The sequence below is a fragment of the Cordyceps javanica genome, chromosome 3 (genome assembly GCF_051103115.1).
Source record: "Cordyceps javanica chromosome 3, complete sequence".
Lineage (NCBI taxonomy): Eukaryota > Fungi > Ascomycota > Sordariomycetes > Hypocreales > Cordycipitaceae > Cordyceps > Cordyceps javanica.
In genome coordinates this window covers 1574663-1591118 of record NC_139297.1, presented here as the reverse complement: position 1 = coordinate 1591118, position 16456 = coordinate 1574663, and the positions used below count along the sequence as shown (strand labels likewise).

The 16456-nt window shown below is 53.7% G+C and overlaps 5 protein-coding genes across 5 annotated transcripts; 4 read left to right on the top strand and 1 right to left on the bottom strand.

Annotated features, from left to right (window-relative positions):
• Nucleotides 1-4324: 4324 nt before the first annotated feature.
• V2A60_004700 (uncharacterized protein) lies at nt 4325-7000 on the top strand (the record flags this gene model as incomplete). Its single annotated transcript, XM_083256015.1, has 1 exon — nt 4325-7000. One exon carries the CDS (start codon nt 4325-4327, stop codon nt 6998-7000), a length of 2676 nt encoding a protein of 891 aa, XP_083112141.1.
• An 823-nt stretch (nt 7001-7823) lies between these two features.
• Nucleotides 7824-9364, top strand: V2A60_004699 (uncharacterized protein; the record flags this gene model as incomplete). Its single annotated transcript, XM_083256014.1, has 2 exons — nt 7824-8024; nt 8087-9364. 2 exons carry the CDS (start codon nt 7824-7826, stop codon nt 9362-9364), a joined length of 1479 nt encoding a protein of 492 aa, XP_083112140.1.
• Nucleotides 9365-9958: 594 nt separating this feature from the next.
• V2A60_004698 (WD40-repeat-containing domain protein) lies at nt 9959-11125 on the top strand (the record flags this gene model as incomplete). The annotated part of the gene is made up of 2 exons (XM_083256013.1): nt 9959-10004; nt 10062-11125. The coding sequence occupies 2 exons, from the start codon at nt 9959-9961 to the stop codon at nt 11123-11125; spliced, it is 1110 nt and encodes a 369-aa protein (XP_083112139.1).
• A 454-nt stretch (nt 11126-11579) lies between these two features.
• On the bottom strand, nt 11580-12888 carry V2A60_004697 (glycolipid 2-alpha-mannosyltransferase-domain-containing protein; the record flags this gene model as incomplete). The annotated part of the gene is made up of 3 exons (XM_083256012.1): nt 11580-12355; nt 12410-12670; nt 12741-12888. 3 exons carry the CDS (start codon nt 12886-12888, stop codon nt 11580-11582), a joined length of 1185 nt encoding a protein of 394 aa, XP_083112138.1.
• A 762-nt stretch (nt 12889-13650) lies between these two features.
• On the top strand, nt 13651-16268 carry V2A60_004696 (Spc98 family-domain-containing protein; the record flags this gene model as incomplete). Its single annotated transcript, XM_083256011.1, has 2 exons — nt 13651-13722; nt 13776-16268. The coding sequence occupies 2 exons, from the start codon at nt 13651-13653 to the stop codon at nt 16266-16268; spliced, it is 2565 nt and encodes an 854-aa protein (XP_083112137.1).
• Nucleotides 16269-16456: the final 188 nt, after the last annotated feature.

Genomic DNA, 16456 nt, shown 5'->3' with positions numbered 1-16456 from the left:
TGGGCAAGTAGTAACAGCTTGACAGGCAGGATAGCCTACTCAGTCGAGGAGGGGTCCTGCTTCAGCTCCAACTGGCCAGGGCGGGTATGGGGCTCGGCAAATGCACAAATGGGATAGTGATGCGAGGTATAGTCTACTGGTAGTGGTGACAGGGTGAGCTGAGTGGCCTTGTAAAAAGAGAGAGATCAAAAGATGTGCCGGGCTAGATCAGTGTATCGCTCAACAAGGGCAACGGGAAAGGACTTTTTCGTCAATAAATCCTCACGCACATACTGTTGATCGCTCGGCACATGCATCGATGACTGAGATTTCAAAATGCCGGCGCTATTCCTCTTTCCTTTGGTCGCTAGATGAGACGAGCAGGTGATCACTTGAGACACCTAGGCGAAGCCTAAAGTGCCGTATATTCACTTCCAGGAGCCCTGTTACTTGTGCCACGAATCGAGCGAATGAATACTTCCATAATCTTTCCAATAGCTGCCTGCGAGGTATCCACCGGCGAGGTCCGGAGCCCCGGTAGTAAACGAGCCTTGTCTGTTCGGACCTCGCCATCTTCTCATTTCTGGGCAAACAACAGGATAATAAGGGGGGTGCGCAGAATAGAATGGCACTTGAATCGGAGCCGGTAGTTAATGTCATCTGGGGCGAACCGTCCTCATAGGCTCGGAGCGCACCATTTCGCCGTTTTGGGATGGGCGTGGACACGGGACGGAGATGATGCCCAAACTGGAACAACAAAACAACAAGCTGCATCTTTTGTGACAGGGGTGCCATGCTGCTCTCTCTGCCGCCAGGTCGAACGAAGCAACGAAGGTCCCGATGGATGGTGCATGATATCCACACACGAGCAACGGAAAGTGTATGCATCATTATACGTACCACTCGGTGATTCGTTCAAACTCGATTCCACTGACGATTTGTTGAGCGGAAGTTTGGCCAAGTGACCCGGACTCGCGACTGTTGTTTCAAGTCAGATGTTGGTGGCACCTGAAAAAAGCTCACTCTCCACCGTGCTGCTTACACTGGAGTTGGACAGGTACTTTGTACGGGTCGTGAAGCCCCTTGTCTGCAGTAAGTATGACTTGAGAACACCCTGTTATCGATGGTAGATGGTGTTAAGCCACCTACTTACTTGGAGCGTGTCGCTGTAAGTAATCCGCACTTGGCGCGAGGCTCTTATGCAGAAGCGGCTTCGCGGGAGGTCATTGTGGGACAGCAGTAAGTCACTGGCATAATTAACACCAACTGCGGCTGGTGACATAACACAAGTGAGTTAACCTTGAATCTGCCTACCGAGGGCCTCGTCTCTGTCGCACCGTGTCCTAGCCACCTTTGCACTCATCGCGATGCAACCTCAGATACAGCGTTCCGGCACCCGTCAAGTACCCAATATTGCTGACCCCTTCCACTGCTAAAATAAAAAGTAAAAAAAAAATACCGGATGGTGGAGAGGAGGAAAGCGTTGGCCCACCCCCACCCCGGCTCTTGTCACAGTGCCGGCTCGTCGACGAACCCTGCGCCGGCGAACAACAAGCCCTTTTATAGCACGCCATTTCTGCCACAACTAGGGGAGCTGGCGGGCAGTTTGGCAGTCTCTCAGAGAGCTGCGTGGTTGCTCGTCGGATCAGACAGCATGATCCCGAGGACGGCATAGACACACTACTGTCGTTCGTACGTAACACTTATCGACTCTTTCTCTCTAGCTTCCATTGATCCCTGGGCGGGACTCGGTCCTGTACATGATAATCGGGGTGACATGAGCCCGCCGCTTGTAATGCCCAGCTGGGTGCGATTAGTACGTGACCAACTAAGCAGCGCGCCCCGGTTGGCGGTAGTACTGAGCTCAGAAGAAACTCGTTAGCAGGTGCGACGCTATGCCCTTGTTGTCTTGGACCAGACTGGAACATTCATTACACGTCGCCGCAAGTCATTCACGAAACTTTCAGGGAAATCATGGCCACTTTTGCTGACGCAGTTGGTCATGACGAGACTAGCATGGCGGATTAGGGCTGCTCAGCCAGCCTCCCGCTCCGATGCGGCAGCACGACGGTAATGCAACATGAGGATCAGAGTTTGAGGATGTTTCGGTGTCTCCCGCTAGTGGAATCTTCAAGCCCGACGGAAGGCAACTCTGACTTGCTCAGAGGCGCAGAGGCGCAGAGGCTCAGCAGTACTTCCGTCGGCGCTAGCTTCTTCAGACGTTGTTGGCGAGGTCCTTTTGCCTCGCCGCCTGAGTGAGGGCTGCCGGCCCGACTAGAAAGCTTTTTTCATCAAGGTGCCGGACTGCAGAGGCCGGTATCCGTGAGCCGTAACCTTTTGAGGCTTCGACACCAAATACCGAACCTAGTGGCTCCTCGTAAGACCTAAGAGTGAACCTCGCTGCCATCGCTTGGGGTGCAAAATTGGATACTTTTGACGCGATCGAACACTTTTTCCTTGCGCGCGCGGAGAGCATCGTATCTTGCCCAGTAAGCTATCAGACGTCTGATATCCAACTAGCGGCGGGCGATGCGCTTGGTGGAAACTAGACATTGCTAAAGTTGCAATGAGCCTTGCTCCCCTGGGTCCTCAGTATCACGTAAATGCGACTACCCATTGGCACTGAAGACTAGGTCTGGCGGAATAAGCACAAGATTTCTCCGCCAAAAAACTCGAACCAGGATGACTCGCAGGCACTATTAGTAGAAGCCTGGCTCTCGGCCGGAAATTTGGCGTCCCGTATCAGCTGGTCTGCCGCTCCGAATTTCATGTGAAAATCAATTGGCCTGGTCTTGGACGTTTGTTTCTTCCAGGGAGAACAGAAAAGTTGACAGGGAGTTGGTGCTGTCTTGAATCCAAGCTTCGGCTCGCCAGGCCACGGTACGCGCTGTTGTGACGCCCCCGTACCTGCAGGGATCGCACAAGAACTTTAATAAAAAGGCACAGACGCTGCTGACTGTCCAGATCGGCCCCCGATGCTTCGGTGCGTGTTGAAGCAACAAAAACGTGGAGAAGGCCCTCATCAGTCACACAAAAGGCTTCAACGTGGTAGCCACCGCAGATGCGTATCTTCGGTCCACATTCCAGACCAGGTGCACCATCCACTCTTGTCGGTGTCCTCGGATGTCAATTCATTATTTCAATGTGGCACCGTTTTATCACGGCCAAACCTCCGGCTACCCTGGGGTGAGTGGCAGCCAATCCCATTTTCTTCCAAAAGGGCTATCAGTATATACGCACACCCACTCCGTAGTTGGCGGCACGACAAGACGTGGGCCAACAAGGACGAGGCACCCGTCAGCAAGCACAAAAGTTCTTTTTGGGTACTGGATAGAACCACCCATGAACCGCTTGCGAAATGACGACCTGCGATAGTTGTGCCGCAAGAGAGGTGACTACTAGCAGGCACATTCGGCAAGGAGGAGCTTCGACTGCGAGTATCACAGTCTATAAAGCTCCCAGAACCTTGGCTCGGAAGCCCGTTGCAACTATTATGAGTGTTTGTAGTCCAACGGGCCTGTGCTCACGCCTGCCTGCCGCCATCGTGGCTTGTCCGCCATCGCTTCATAGCCGAAAAGGCAACAGGCTGCGGCATTAGTACCTTGTGCCGGTTCTTTTGACTCGAACCGCACTTGGCACCCCCCTCCCCCCCGGTGTCGTGTCGTGCCATTCTCACACCCTCTCTCCACGACCTACCCCCCAGGGTGGCCAAGGGCGTGTAAAAGTGTCTTGGTAGGAACATCACTGTACGTACGGAGTACTGATAGTAGTTAGCAAAAAACCTGTGTAGTTGGGCCCCATTCTATGCTCCTACTCAGTACAAGACTGCAACATGGCTTTGCATCCAGCAAATAGACGCTTCAGGTTCGTCCCGACAATCTGGTAACGGTTCTCCTTGGCTGGTTTTGCATTTCTCGGTCGTATTTTCTCATCCCTTTGCTCAGCTGCCCCATTTCTTTCTTGTTAGTTATTTTGTCCTAAAAGCAGCCGCTCCCGTCCTCTTGCTCTTTTTCCTAGGACCAACCGTGCGTACCCATCGCAAGGACGACATCGTAGACTGCATCGCCGGTCTTTGCCAAAACTTTGTACAGACTCTCACGAGTAGTTCGGGGCCTCTTGTCTCTGACACCGCCCGCAACTGTTACACTGCAGTATCATTCTTGCTCGCCAAAGTGGTACCGCATCTTCTATTATACGTACGCTTCTTTGCCGAGAGCGCCAAGCGCCGCTGGTAAGGTGGTGGACTGTTCTACAACGGGTGCCTTGCCATCGTACCTCTATACCTCAGCAAGCACCCCTCCCAATGGGTTCCCCCATACCACTCGAGTTCGATTCTCTTCCACGAATGGCCTCGCCGGACACCCCACCAGAACTGGCCAGCCCGACGGCTACTTCCCTGTCTTCACGATCGTCGCCTTCAGCAGATCACGTCTGGGCCTCGCAAGCATTAGCAGTTTTGCCAATGTCAAATTATGATAAGACGACTGGACGTGACGATGACGACAATCATCGAGAAAGTGCGCCACAGGACGCGCCGCAAAAATCACATCCCCAGCAACTGCCGTCATTTAGCAGTTTGTTCGGATCTCCATCATCCATGAGGCCCCTCGGATCCATTCCCAGTCGCCCTGCGCATTATCCAATGCACTCGCCCCTCGATCGTCTTCCTAGTTTAGCTGCTGGAAATCAAAGCTCGCCTTCGTACTTTCCTTCGCTAGCAGCGCAGCCCAGAATAGGCTATGAAGATTACCCTACTGACAGGAGACGATCCTTATCCGGATCCCGATCACCCGGGCTTGGCGAATCAGCAAGTCAGACTGACGGCGAGCCGCGGTGGCCGCAGCATGAAACTGAACGACAGGACTACATGCCAGGCACACAAGACACAGCTCGCAGGCACCTTCCAGAGTCAAGGGATGTGTCGATGGACTATAAAAAAGAAACGACAAGCTCGGAAACCCACGGAGAAAGCGCCTCGGAAAGCGTTGCTCCCAAGGACACCCTGGGCCCAAAGATCTGGACTGGCACCCACTTCCTGCCACGATTTGTGCGGGCTGCTGAAGTTCCCGGTGAAGGAATGTGTTACTTCTACGACGATGGATCTCATTGCAAGACGATAATTGACGGCGAGCATGTCAATGCACATTGGGGTGTCACAAAAGCAGGCAAGCCAAGGAAGAGGCTTGCCATTGCGTGTGTTACCTGCCGAGAAAAGAAAATCAAATGCGACCCCGACTATCCTCGATGTGTCCAATGCGAGAAGTTCGGGAGGATCTGCAAATTCAAAAATGCACCCAGAGGCGGGCACACGACTTCGCCATCCGCGCAGTCCGCGGAACTTTTTCGCGGAAAGATCTCATCTTCTCCGCGGGGATCTCGTGACTCCAGATCCCCTATTGCCCAGCCTGCCTATCATATGAGTCTTGGTGATAGTTATAATAAGCGCCTGAGAGTCGGAACAGAGTGTTATAGCCCTTCGCAAAGCAGCTCAGTTGCTGCTGCCGATGCTCTGGATCATTCCAAGTCTCCGCAGCCACCCTACCGACGGCTGCCAGATATCTCTCGCATTCCAGACGATGTTCTACATCGCGCCTGGCTCACTGACGTGTACGAGTCTGACCCCCGGTCCATCACCGATGTTCTCACAAAATTCTTTGTTCATGTCGACTCTACTATGCTCATAAGGTTTTTGCCTGAGACAGTTTGGAAAACACATCTTGCCAACTCGAGCGACAGAAAGCCGCCAGAAGACCTGATGCTTCTATATAGTATTCTTACTATTGGAGTCGTTCTATCTGGCGGCTCCAAACATATTGCTCTGGAGTATGCTCAAGTTGCACATTACGCGCAGAAGAACCTCGGGTTTGACTGTCTACAGCTCGTCCAAAGCCGTATTCTTATGGTTGTGTACTACATCTCCATTGACTGCCTCGATAATGCCAGGGAACTGCTGTCTTCTGCCCTGGCCGTTGCTGTCAATTTACAGCTAAATCTGGAACCCGAAAGATTCACCGGGGCGAAGAGGACGAACTTTCCCTTTGGAATGAATCGAATTGGGTATGAAGAGAGCCGTCGCCGTACTCTTTGGTCGCTTTTCATTCTTGAAAGGCTCAGTGGCATATTCCCGGATAGATCACCTATGGTGAACCCGGAGGACCTCTATATTCGCCTACCTACCGACAACCTGAGTTTCGAAAAGCAGATCGAGAGAGATGAGCCACTCTTCGATCCATACGACCTTGCGACCTCCACAAGAGCCAGCTCGCGCAATGTGCTAGCTGGCCTTGTGGAAATGGTGCATCTGTGGTCCGAGTGCCAAGCTATACTATATCGCATTGCGTGCCGTCCCGCCACGTCCTCCGGCGCGTCAGCCAGGGTACAAACTCTGGCTAAGAAGATCAGAAGGTGGTTCTCCTCTCTCCCAGAGAATCTTTCCTTCTCCATGGGCAATCTCAAAGAGGCGTTGTATACTGAAAGTGCTGCCTCATTCATTTCCTTGCATCTTTTGTATCATTATGTCATGATCAAAGTAAACCGCCACCACCATTCGGCCGCCGCCCTGCTTGGTTCACAGGTGCAAAGTAGTGCTCTGCACAACTGTTTTGGACATGCCGCGGAAGTCATGGGGTTACTGCAAACCTTGGACAGCCTGCGGCACACGCAGCTTACTTTGGCTGTGCTACCCCGGGTCACGGCCATGGCCGTCGTTGAGGCGGTCGATACGCTCACTGTCAACGGAGTCATGTCCGGCCTCTCTGATCAAATAAACAGTACTAGAGGTGCCCTGATGGCAGTTGAGCGTCTGTCGAACATGTGGGACGACATGGCTCGCTCCAGGATTGCAATCCGCAAACGACTGGACAAGTTGCTCTACATTCGCAACCATAGCCCGAGCACAACAAGCCCTACCTGCGGGTACAGCATCCTGGAGACTAGTGGTAGTAGCCGCTGGCAGATACACGAGCCAATTGATACTCTCTTGCCCAGGACGATGGATATTGTATACACGGTGCCTCTGTAATGGTTTCTCTTTCAGCCTCCCCCTTTGCCCTTATTTGAATTTCGCTCACAAGCAATTTTCGTTTGTCAAATTTGCATAATTTGAGCATCGGCCGGCGCTTTTGGTTTTTATCTCTCTCTTGAAGCGGAGGCCTGGTTTGAATCGGAGCCTTTGATATTTTCGGGTTGAAATGCAGTTGAGGGAAATTGATGCGACCGCATACTACCTGCATGGCTGGTGCGCTACTTTTTTGTTTTGATGCAGCGGGCACGGCTGCGTTTCAGCTCTGGCAGTTCAAGACTGACAGAAGGTCTGCGGAGACCATATCATGATATACGACAGAGATAACTATTTTGCAATATTCTATTGGTTGCCGCCTCACATCATGTTCGCGAGTACAGGGGCCTAATTAGCTGCTCAGTAGCAACAACAGCCTCCATTAGACGGTAATCAACATTTAAGAATATCTAAATTGCTCTTTGCTCAGCAGTGAAACAAGAATACCAAGGAATAATGTGAGCAGGTGTTTGAGCCCTGTGACGGGAAGTCGTATATTAGAATGGAGGCCTTGGCAGCATAGCGACCAAAATTGTACGAATATAGCTAGACGACGGCAGGTATTCAGCCTACCATCGGCAATGAAATGAGATACTACCATTGGAAAGAGTCCTTCATGTTGTCCTGCTAATCGAGATGGCGATGACTTCGTCGGTTGCTCCCGAATCTCATCGATAATCGCTGGTCTGGCGGCGGTTGCACGGGCCCCTAGCGCGCCTAGCTTAAAGGCAACCATCGCAAACAAGAACCAGGGACAATACATCGAGGGCCTCATGCATCGCTCAGGATGGCGAACAGTGCTGAGTTTTTCCAATGTGGCCCTCGGGAGCTCATTTCCATCATTTTTGAAAGCTGCAAGTCGGGCAGAGACGTTCGCGCGCTCACGGCGACATGTCGGAGTATTCGCGCCATCTGGCGCGCTATGCCAAGCAGATACCGTCTGGCCTGGGGAGCTGATATCGTCTGTTTCGAGGAGGCGCTCATTGCAGTAAGCCGATGTACATTCTACAACCCCGAAGCGAAATCACCCTTCCTGACCATCCATCGCAGAGCCGCACTGCACAAGTCATTGCTAGCTCTGTCGGCCGAGATGGCACCTCGTGTGCAGGCCTCTACCCTGGCGACTACTCTAGTACCGTGAAGGAGCCAACGAAGAAGGATATGCGGGCCGTTTTTGGCCTAGACCGAATGGCCGCCTTCCTGGAAAGAGAGTTCTGCTACGGTGATGTAAGCCTGCCAGCGGACAGAAGATTTACTCGCGGCACACTGCCCGAGGCACCGGAGCGACTCTCGGAGTGGTCGTGGCGAGTACGCAAGGCCATATACAGAAGCCTCATTGTCGGCGCCGCCCTGGCACCCCTGTATTGGGAACCTCTGCGCCAGGCCCACGCTGACCCAGATGAGGAGATACAGACAATTGGCCCCTACGATCTGGAATTATCCAATAAACAGATACGATTCCTGACCAAGTTCCCGGTTTACAATCTCGCCGCAACAAGTGAAGAGGACGATGCAGCATTTGGTCAGACAGCACGCTGGATTGTACAGCAAATCATGCAAGACCACACCGCGAGAGAAGAAATGGCGAGGCGCTTTGAGCAATGCAGCGGTCGTGCCGAACGCTGCCAACTGGAAGGCGATTGCTGTGTGCGGCTACTCGAGGTAGATGGCTCTCATGCAGATGCTCATTTTCTAGCTTGGGAATTGGCTCAAATACTCTGGGCCCATTTCCACATTGATACTTGCATCGATCATGACGAGTATTACGAAGCGCAGCCAGTCCCAGAGGGCACAGTTGGCGGCCAGGCCCGCGTTGTTCTGTTTGGTATCTTTGGCGCAGAGGATTTGATCGTGCCGGAGCTGGACCTAGAGACGCACCCTCTGATCAACGGCTACAACGTACCACAGCCCAGCCTCGGCACCTCGGGCTCCTCACAGATTCTACCCAATTCCGGCCACTCTGCTTCGTTCATCCCATACGCGAGTCAAGTATTCTGCCGCTCGGGAATACCGAACATGAGTACAGAGTTTGGGCAGCTGCCGCCCCTGGATTTAAAATGGTTTAGCTACACTTTCGATCGCTTCTTAGGAGTCCAGTTCAAGGACGGAATGTTTGAGCCGGCGCCTGTGAACTTTGCTAGGCGCTTCTTTGAGGCCATTGCCGTTTTTGCCCATGATGATGTTGCGGGACGTCAGCTGTGCAATCCCGATTGGGGGTTGGGGTCCGGCGGCCTAGTCAATGGCGTTGAGATCCTTCAGGCAAGCCAGCCTACGGATGATTTGGTGTTTGAGAGTATGGACTCTGATGAAATATACCCGTTTTGGTAGAGAACGTATAATATTAGTCGCGAAACTGTGTGCGCTTTGCCGGCTCATCATTGCGAACTTGGACGGACTTTCACGGACCAGTGCGGACAGCCTTGTATGCCCGACCAACGATACAAACATTTGCTTCAGGAAGCAGAAATCCACTCGCGAAAATTCTGGAGGTTTTCTTGCTCGCACAAATAATGTATTGGCTAGAGATACACTCTGACGGAGAGGCTTACTTATATGTATTTTTTGGCTCTTGTGGAGGGTTTCGACATTCGCTCTGAGCAGCACCGCAGCAGACGAGCCGGGGGAGAGCATATGGGCATTCCGTAGTTAATGTTGAAGGACAATCGGACAATCCAGCTCGAGTGTCGTGAGTGAGTTGCAAGAGCTCAAGGTTGACAATCGACGGTGTACCCACCAGCACGTGATGGCTTCAACTTCTTCCAGTTCAAGCACAACTGTCATGGCCACGGCATCAAGCGGGTGTCACAAATTATCGCATTGCATTTTAGAGATTGGCGATTCAAGTGCCCGGAAATCTGATTTTGGTACTACGATGACTTGAACGCGCTGTCCGCTCTCTCTCCTAGATCTACGCAGCCAAGCATGGCCTTTGCCAGTGAGCCAGTGGCTCACCTGATGGGCTCCAACGGTACGAGCGATGCTGCTTGTCTGACTCGGCCAACACGACTCAGCTAATGTCTTCCAGGTCCCATTCATGCGGTTACATACTCTTCATCTCCCGGCACCTATATCCTGACAGGGTCCGCCGATCGTACCATTCGGCTGTACAATCCACAGCCGACCTCCTCAGTGCCCCAAACGGCCGCAGAGACGTCCTTGGCTGCATCGTCCAGCCTGCCGCAGGGCCGCCTCATCCAGACCTACGAGGCCCACGGCTACGAGGTGCTGAGCCTGGCCGTCGCCGCGAGCAACACGAGCTTCGTCTCGGGCGGCGGCGACCGCGCCGTCTTCCTGTGGGACGTGGCCGGCGCGGTGACGACGCGGCGCTTCGGCGGCGCGGGCAGCCACGGGCACACGTCCCGCGTCAACTGCGTGGCGTTTGCGGGCGAGGGCGACGCGGTCGTCGTCAGCGGTGGCTTCGACACCACGGTGCGCCTGTGGGACGTGCGCAGCAACAGCGCCAAGCCCATCCAGGTACTCGACGAGGCGCGCGACGCCATCACCTGCCTGGCGGTGCGCGGGCCCGAGGTCGTCGCGGGCAGCGTCGACGGCCGCGTGCGGAGCTACGACGTCCGCGTCGGCGCGTGCACGACCGACGTGGTCAGCGGCACCAGCGGTGTCACCAGCGTCGCCGTCACGCGCGACGGCCGCGCCATGCTCGTCGGCAGCCTCGACAGCAAGCTCCGCCTCATGGACCGCGACGACGGCACGTGCCTCCGCGCGTACCTGGGTGGTGGCTGGCGCAACGACGAGCTGCGTCTGCAGTCGGTCCTCGGCGGCAAAGAACGGTTCGTGCTGGTCGGCGACGAGATGACGGGAGAGACGGACGAGGCGGCGGCGGCGGCGGCGGCGCGGCCGGGCGAGGGCAGGATCCTGGCGTGGGATCTGCTGAGTGGCAAACTGGCTGGCAAGATCGCGGTGCCGTGGGGACCCGAGGGCTACGACGCCCGGAAAAAGGTCGTCGGTAGGGATGGCAAGGAGAAGGTGAGGAAGAACGTCATCAGCTGTTTGGCCTGGAGGGACGACGGCTGGGGAGACCAGTTCTGCGTGGGAGGCACTTCAGGCGTTGTGACGGTATTTGCGGCATAATTATGATATCCTAATTGTATCACCGAGTTGCGCTCATTTTGACCAAATTCAGCGTGATTTTCATGCGGTTACTGATCATGCGAAGATGGAGTAAATGTACGTTATATATGTGTCAAAAACTATAGGCTCTAGCTGCAGAATACCGCCCACCAGCTGTAACTCTCCGCTACCAGTTTAGATATAGTACAGCCGCCAATTTCCAATAACAATGCGCCTCAAACACCGCTACAAAAAACAAGACCTAAATTATATGCTTTTGTGTTTCTCTTCTCTCCCGAATCCTTCATGTGCTTCTACCGTTTGTTATGTGAAACATTTTACCATCGCGTGCTTGGATATCAAGACAACTTCCGCCTTGGAGTGGAATAAACGGCCCACCCGTCATGTACATAAGCGTTGATTCATGAAAGGTCGATCTCGATGGGCTTGACTCGAGATGGCCACGTTGGAGAGTTTAGTCCATGTGGGCGTACTTAAACCAGTTTGGCCGGCAGTCTTCGCGGTGAAGGAATGGCTCTCCGTCTGTCAAGCGGCCGGTCACACATCCCTTGCACTTGGGCGAGTTGGGGCAGTTGAAGAAGGGAATATGTTGGTAACCGATATCGCGGAACCAGTGAATCTTGCTTTTGTCTTCAAACAAGCCAACTGCAATACTGTGGACAGGAGCATCGCCCCAACGTTCGTAGAAAAAGCCGCCGGCCTTGTCCAGATGATTAAAGTAATCGTCGTAGGCCTGGCTGCGCCAGAATTCCATGTCGGCGACCTCAAAATTGGTCCAAAAGTGGCATGTTGAGAAGCCTTGGGCATTAAGGTTGTGTTCAGGCCGGCGCTCGCTATCGGTCACCCATTTAACAGCATTGTTTTCCTTGAGATATGAAGGATGGTCTGCGAGAAACTTGGCGGTCTCGGGCCAGAGTGTGGGTAGTGTATTCGGATCGTCGTAGAGGGTGATCGTGAAGCCATATGTTTTGTTGTTGTCGTGCATGTAGCGAAAAACGTCGTAGTCGACGTCGCAAAAGAAGTGAACCTTGGGCTCGACGCGCCAGTAGTAGCGCACATCCTTGAGAGCAGGATGCTTGTAGAACATGCCGCTGTTCCAGCGACACATCTGGTGGTACGACATCATCCTGGCATATTGCACGCCATTCTTTTCAAGGACAGCGGCAGAGGCTTCAAACATGTCCATATCGATCCAGGACGGAACCGCCCAGTGTTCGTCGGGGATGACCTCTGATGCCAACTGTTAGCATCGACGTGGCCCCAGTGTAGAATTCTTCCACCTACCATAGTTGCACTTGGCTTTTGTCGCTGCGCTCGTCTTCTTTTTGAATTCTTCTGAGAAAGGCTCATCATTGAAAAAGGTCCAAGGGTAATTGAACTTGTGGTTCCAAGTTCGCTCGAGATCAACCATGGAAGCTACCATGTCATCTACCTCGCTGTTTCGGACGAGAGCCAGTAGGGTCGCGGGTATGCGGTCGGTGTTTTCGGCATCGGGTGCGTATTTCGAAGAGGTCCGAACGAGGATACCCTCCGGTTCACCGGTAGCTAATAGGGGGTTAGCAACAGCGTCTCGATCGTGGCGACTTAGCCGAATTAGAGATCGGGTATTCCTCACGATCCAGGTTGGGATCTCGCTCAAAGTTGGCATATCTACCGGCGGGCCCAAAGATTGATGCAGTAGGCTTGAACAGCTGATATAGTAAAAAGCACCAGAGCACAGCGGCCACAAGGCCGAGCATCCTGATGGGACGCGCGATAGCCATGGTGGCAGATGCTGTATGTTGGCGCGGTCGAAAACTTGTGCTGTCGAGTCTGGTCGTTTAGTGCTGTATGAATTGAATCGCGTAGTGATATTGACGACAGGCGAGACACGTCAGTAATCGCCGAGGGTGGCTGGCAGTCCTGAAGCTATTCACGGACAAGAAGTTGAACATCCTTCGGCGAAAATTAAAGATGGGGGGCGAGACAAAGGCGACCCATTCAGAGATAGGGGCGCGAGGCGATTCAGTGACCAAAGAGTCAAAGACAACTTGCCGCAGGGGTGAAGGCACCACTAAATGCGGTGGGGCGCCACAACGATCGGGGCCGAACCACCTGTAAATAGCGACATGAGGCTACTGCGCTGATGGGCTGGCCGGCGAAGTGATCTAGGAGGATCCCAGAACAAATTATTGCATAGAGCTTCAAGATTCCGCAGCGCGATAAAAATGCAATCAGGCTTAGGAGCAAATGTGGAAGGGCTGTGGGCTTGCGCTATCAACATGACGACTCCTAAGTCACAGGGCTCCAGGAGACTTGGTCAATGAACATCTGGTGCAAGTACCGTAGTACTAGGTACCTATGTACCTTACTCTAGGTAGGTAGGTACTCAGTTAGGAGGTACCTATGCCAGTGGTACTGGTAGCGCTTCGCGTACCAGACCCTTCTCCGCCAAACCGCTTTACGCGTTATTCTCCGTCACAACGAGTGTCACCAATCTCGTTCAAAGGTAGACTGCCCATGCCCAAGATGCGTCTGATCGCGTCATGGCATTTGCAGCACAGATAGAAAGTCTTACAGGCGATCTTGTCGAGGCGCTGACCCGACCAAAAACCCTGGTGCGTATGGTCTTCATCTCTCGTAAACACCCACGACTAACCGTTTAAACAAGACTGACAAGAGCTTTCTTCGCACGTGCGATGTTGCTCTTCGGGCATTCAAAGCTCACAAATTCCTTCGAACAAATCACTTTGAAGTAGAAAACTCTCTAGCCGGTCTACAGGAGAGATTTCGCGTCAACAGCAGGGATGCACTCGCCGATGAGCTGAAGGCACGCCTTGATCGCTTGCGACACCTTGGCTTCAAGTGGTATCCAGAAACTTTACATTTATTACTGGAATTGTCGGATCAGCCAACTCAAAACACCAGACTGGAAAATTTGTTACGCATTTGCTCCGATGATGATGATAAAGGGCGACCCAAGCTACGCTGGGAAGACATCGCCCGAGAAGACGGCTGGGGGCAGGACTCGGACATATGGGATTCCATCAATTACAGTGACGAATCTGGGGATGAAATCTTCGAGCATGGTCCGGGATCAGAGTCTGACGAGAGCTCCAACTTTGGTGGCGATGCCCCTGCTGGCAGAACAGCGCAGGATCTCATTATCCATCCAGAGAACGACGATGCATTGAAAGTTGTAATGACGCAGCAGAAATGGAAACATGAAGAGCCGACACAGGATCTCAGTGGAAGAGTCCACAAAATCGGTCTCTCCGAGATGCAGGCTCTTCGTGAGGTCCTTTTCATGCTACACGGCCTCCCTACCACTTTGTTCGACGCCAATGGTGCCCCTGATCCTGATTTTCAAATATCCAATATAGCGTGGCAGACACACAAGTCTCTGTTGACGAGTTTCTCCGAAGCTGGTGGCTACATTAGCATCTTGCGACATTTTGCGGCACAACGCGAAAAGGAGCCGCAACTCCAAGCACTGCAAGACTGCGTCGCCAAGCGCGTGCGTGTTCTGGACAAGCACCTCGCCAGCATCCAAGAGCGGCTCGCCAACCCTGCCGACCAAGTCGTAATTAGTCTGATTGCGGCGAGAGAGGAGCTAGCACCTATACTGGAGCCCCTGTTCAAGCTTTCCGGTTTGATTTTAAAGGTGCAACAGAATCCGACATCAGACAACTTTCGGTACCTCGAGCTGCTCTTTGATGAGTCAAGCATGGCTCAGTTGACCGGGAATCAGCAGCTGTATGAATTCCTGGCACGCGTCTTTCTCGAGTGCTTTACCGTCTATCTGCGCGAGATACGGAGCTGGGTCGAGGAAGGTAGACTCTTGCCTAGCGATGAGGCCTTCTTCATTTACAACGGCTCAGAAGACGTGCCGTTGGGTGACATCTGGCAGCACAGATTCAAGCTCCGTCGGACAGAAGACGGACAGCTCCTCGCACCCAATTTTGTGCATCCAGCGGCCGATAAAATCTACACTACAGGGAAGAGCATCGTCATCCTGCGCCTCCTCGGCCGTCTCAAAGTCGAGGACAGCCTGCGTAGCGATCAAGAGCAGATACTTACCTACGAGACCATCTGCCCACCAGGGTTCGAATCGGCGCCGTTTCCGGATCTCTTCAATATGGCCCTCGGCCAATGGATTGACCGCAAGTATACAGCTGTATCTTCAGCTCTCAAGTCGGTCATCTTTGACGATTGCGGCTTTGAGGCCGCACTCCATTTACTCCACGATGTCTACCTCATGTCCGATGGCGCGGCCGCCTCGTCATTCTGCGAGCGACTGTTTGCCAAGCTCGACGCCAAGGACGTCAACTGGCAGAACCGCCGAGCCCTGACGACGTCGGCTCAAGAAGCGTTTGCTGTCACTGAAGAAACAAGCCGGCTGGTCGTCAGCGTAGACGCTGCAGACGGCCGGCATGTGTCGGCCACCGAAGCGCGCAGCTCAGTCACTGCCGCCTTGCCGCTAGTCCAGGTTGCGTACCGCCCGGAGTGGCCCGTGCAGATGATACTCGACACGCAGAGCACTGCCCACTACCAGTCTGTCTTCACATTTCTTCTGCAGATCAAGCGCGCTGCGCACGCCCTGCACACAGGCAGGCTCCTCGACGACCTACGCTCCGAGGATGGCGCAGACAGCGCGGACAAGGAGGCGCGCGGCCTCTTCTACGCCGCCCGCAGCAGTCTGGTATGGTTCGTCGACACGCTACAGACGTACCTCACTACGGTGGTGCTGATTCCTCAGACGGCACGCATGCAGCGTGAGCTCCGCGCCGCCCAGGATGTCGACGGTATGATGCTCGCGCACGCACAATGCGCCAAGCATATGATTGATCAGCTTTGTCTTGGCCCGAAGCTAGGGCCGATGCGGGACGCGATCCTCGAGGTGCTGGATCTGGGCATCCAGCTCGAGTCTGCGCGGGCTAAGAGCGGCGTCGCAGGATTGGACCGGGATGGCGACGACAGCATGAGCGGCGGAAGCGATGGATATGTCATTGTTTTGAAGCAGATCAGGACGGACTTCACACGTCTTCTGCGGTTCATATGTGGCGCGCTGAGGAGCGCAGCGAGGGCCGTTGGTGGTGAGGATGCGGTGCGATGGGATGTGCTCGCCGATATGCTACAGCCTGGCCATGGCGAGGAAATGTAAACAGTAATGCATCCGCCCACAGAGGAGCGATAAATGTAGAGATGAGCGCATGAAGGAAAGCCAAGCTTGGAACTTGCTCTAAATGCCGCCGTGTGGGCGGCAAGTGTACCATGTATTGTCACATTCGATCGCCCTGAATCGTTCTATGCTATTTGCCGCAACTACATCTAGGTGCATAAACAAGATTG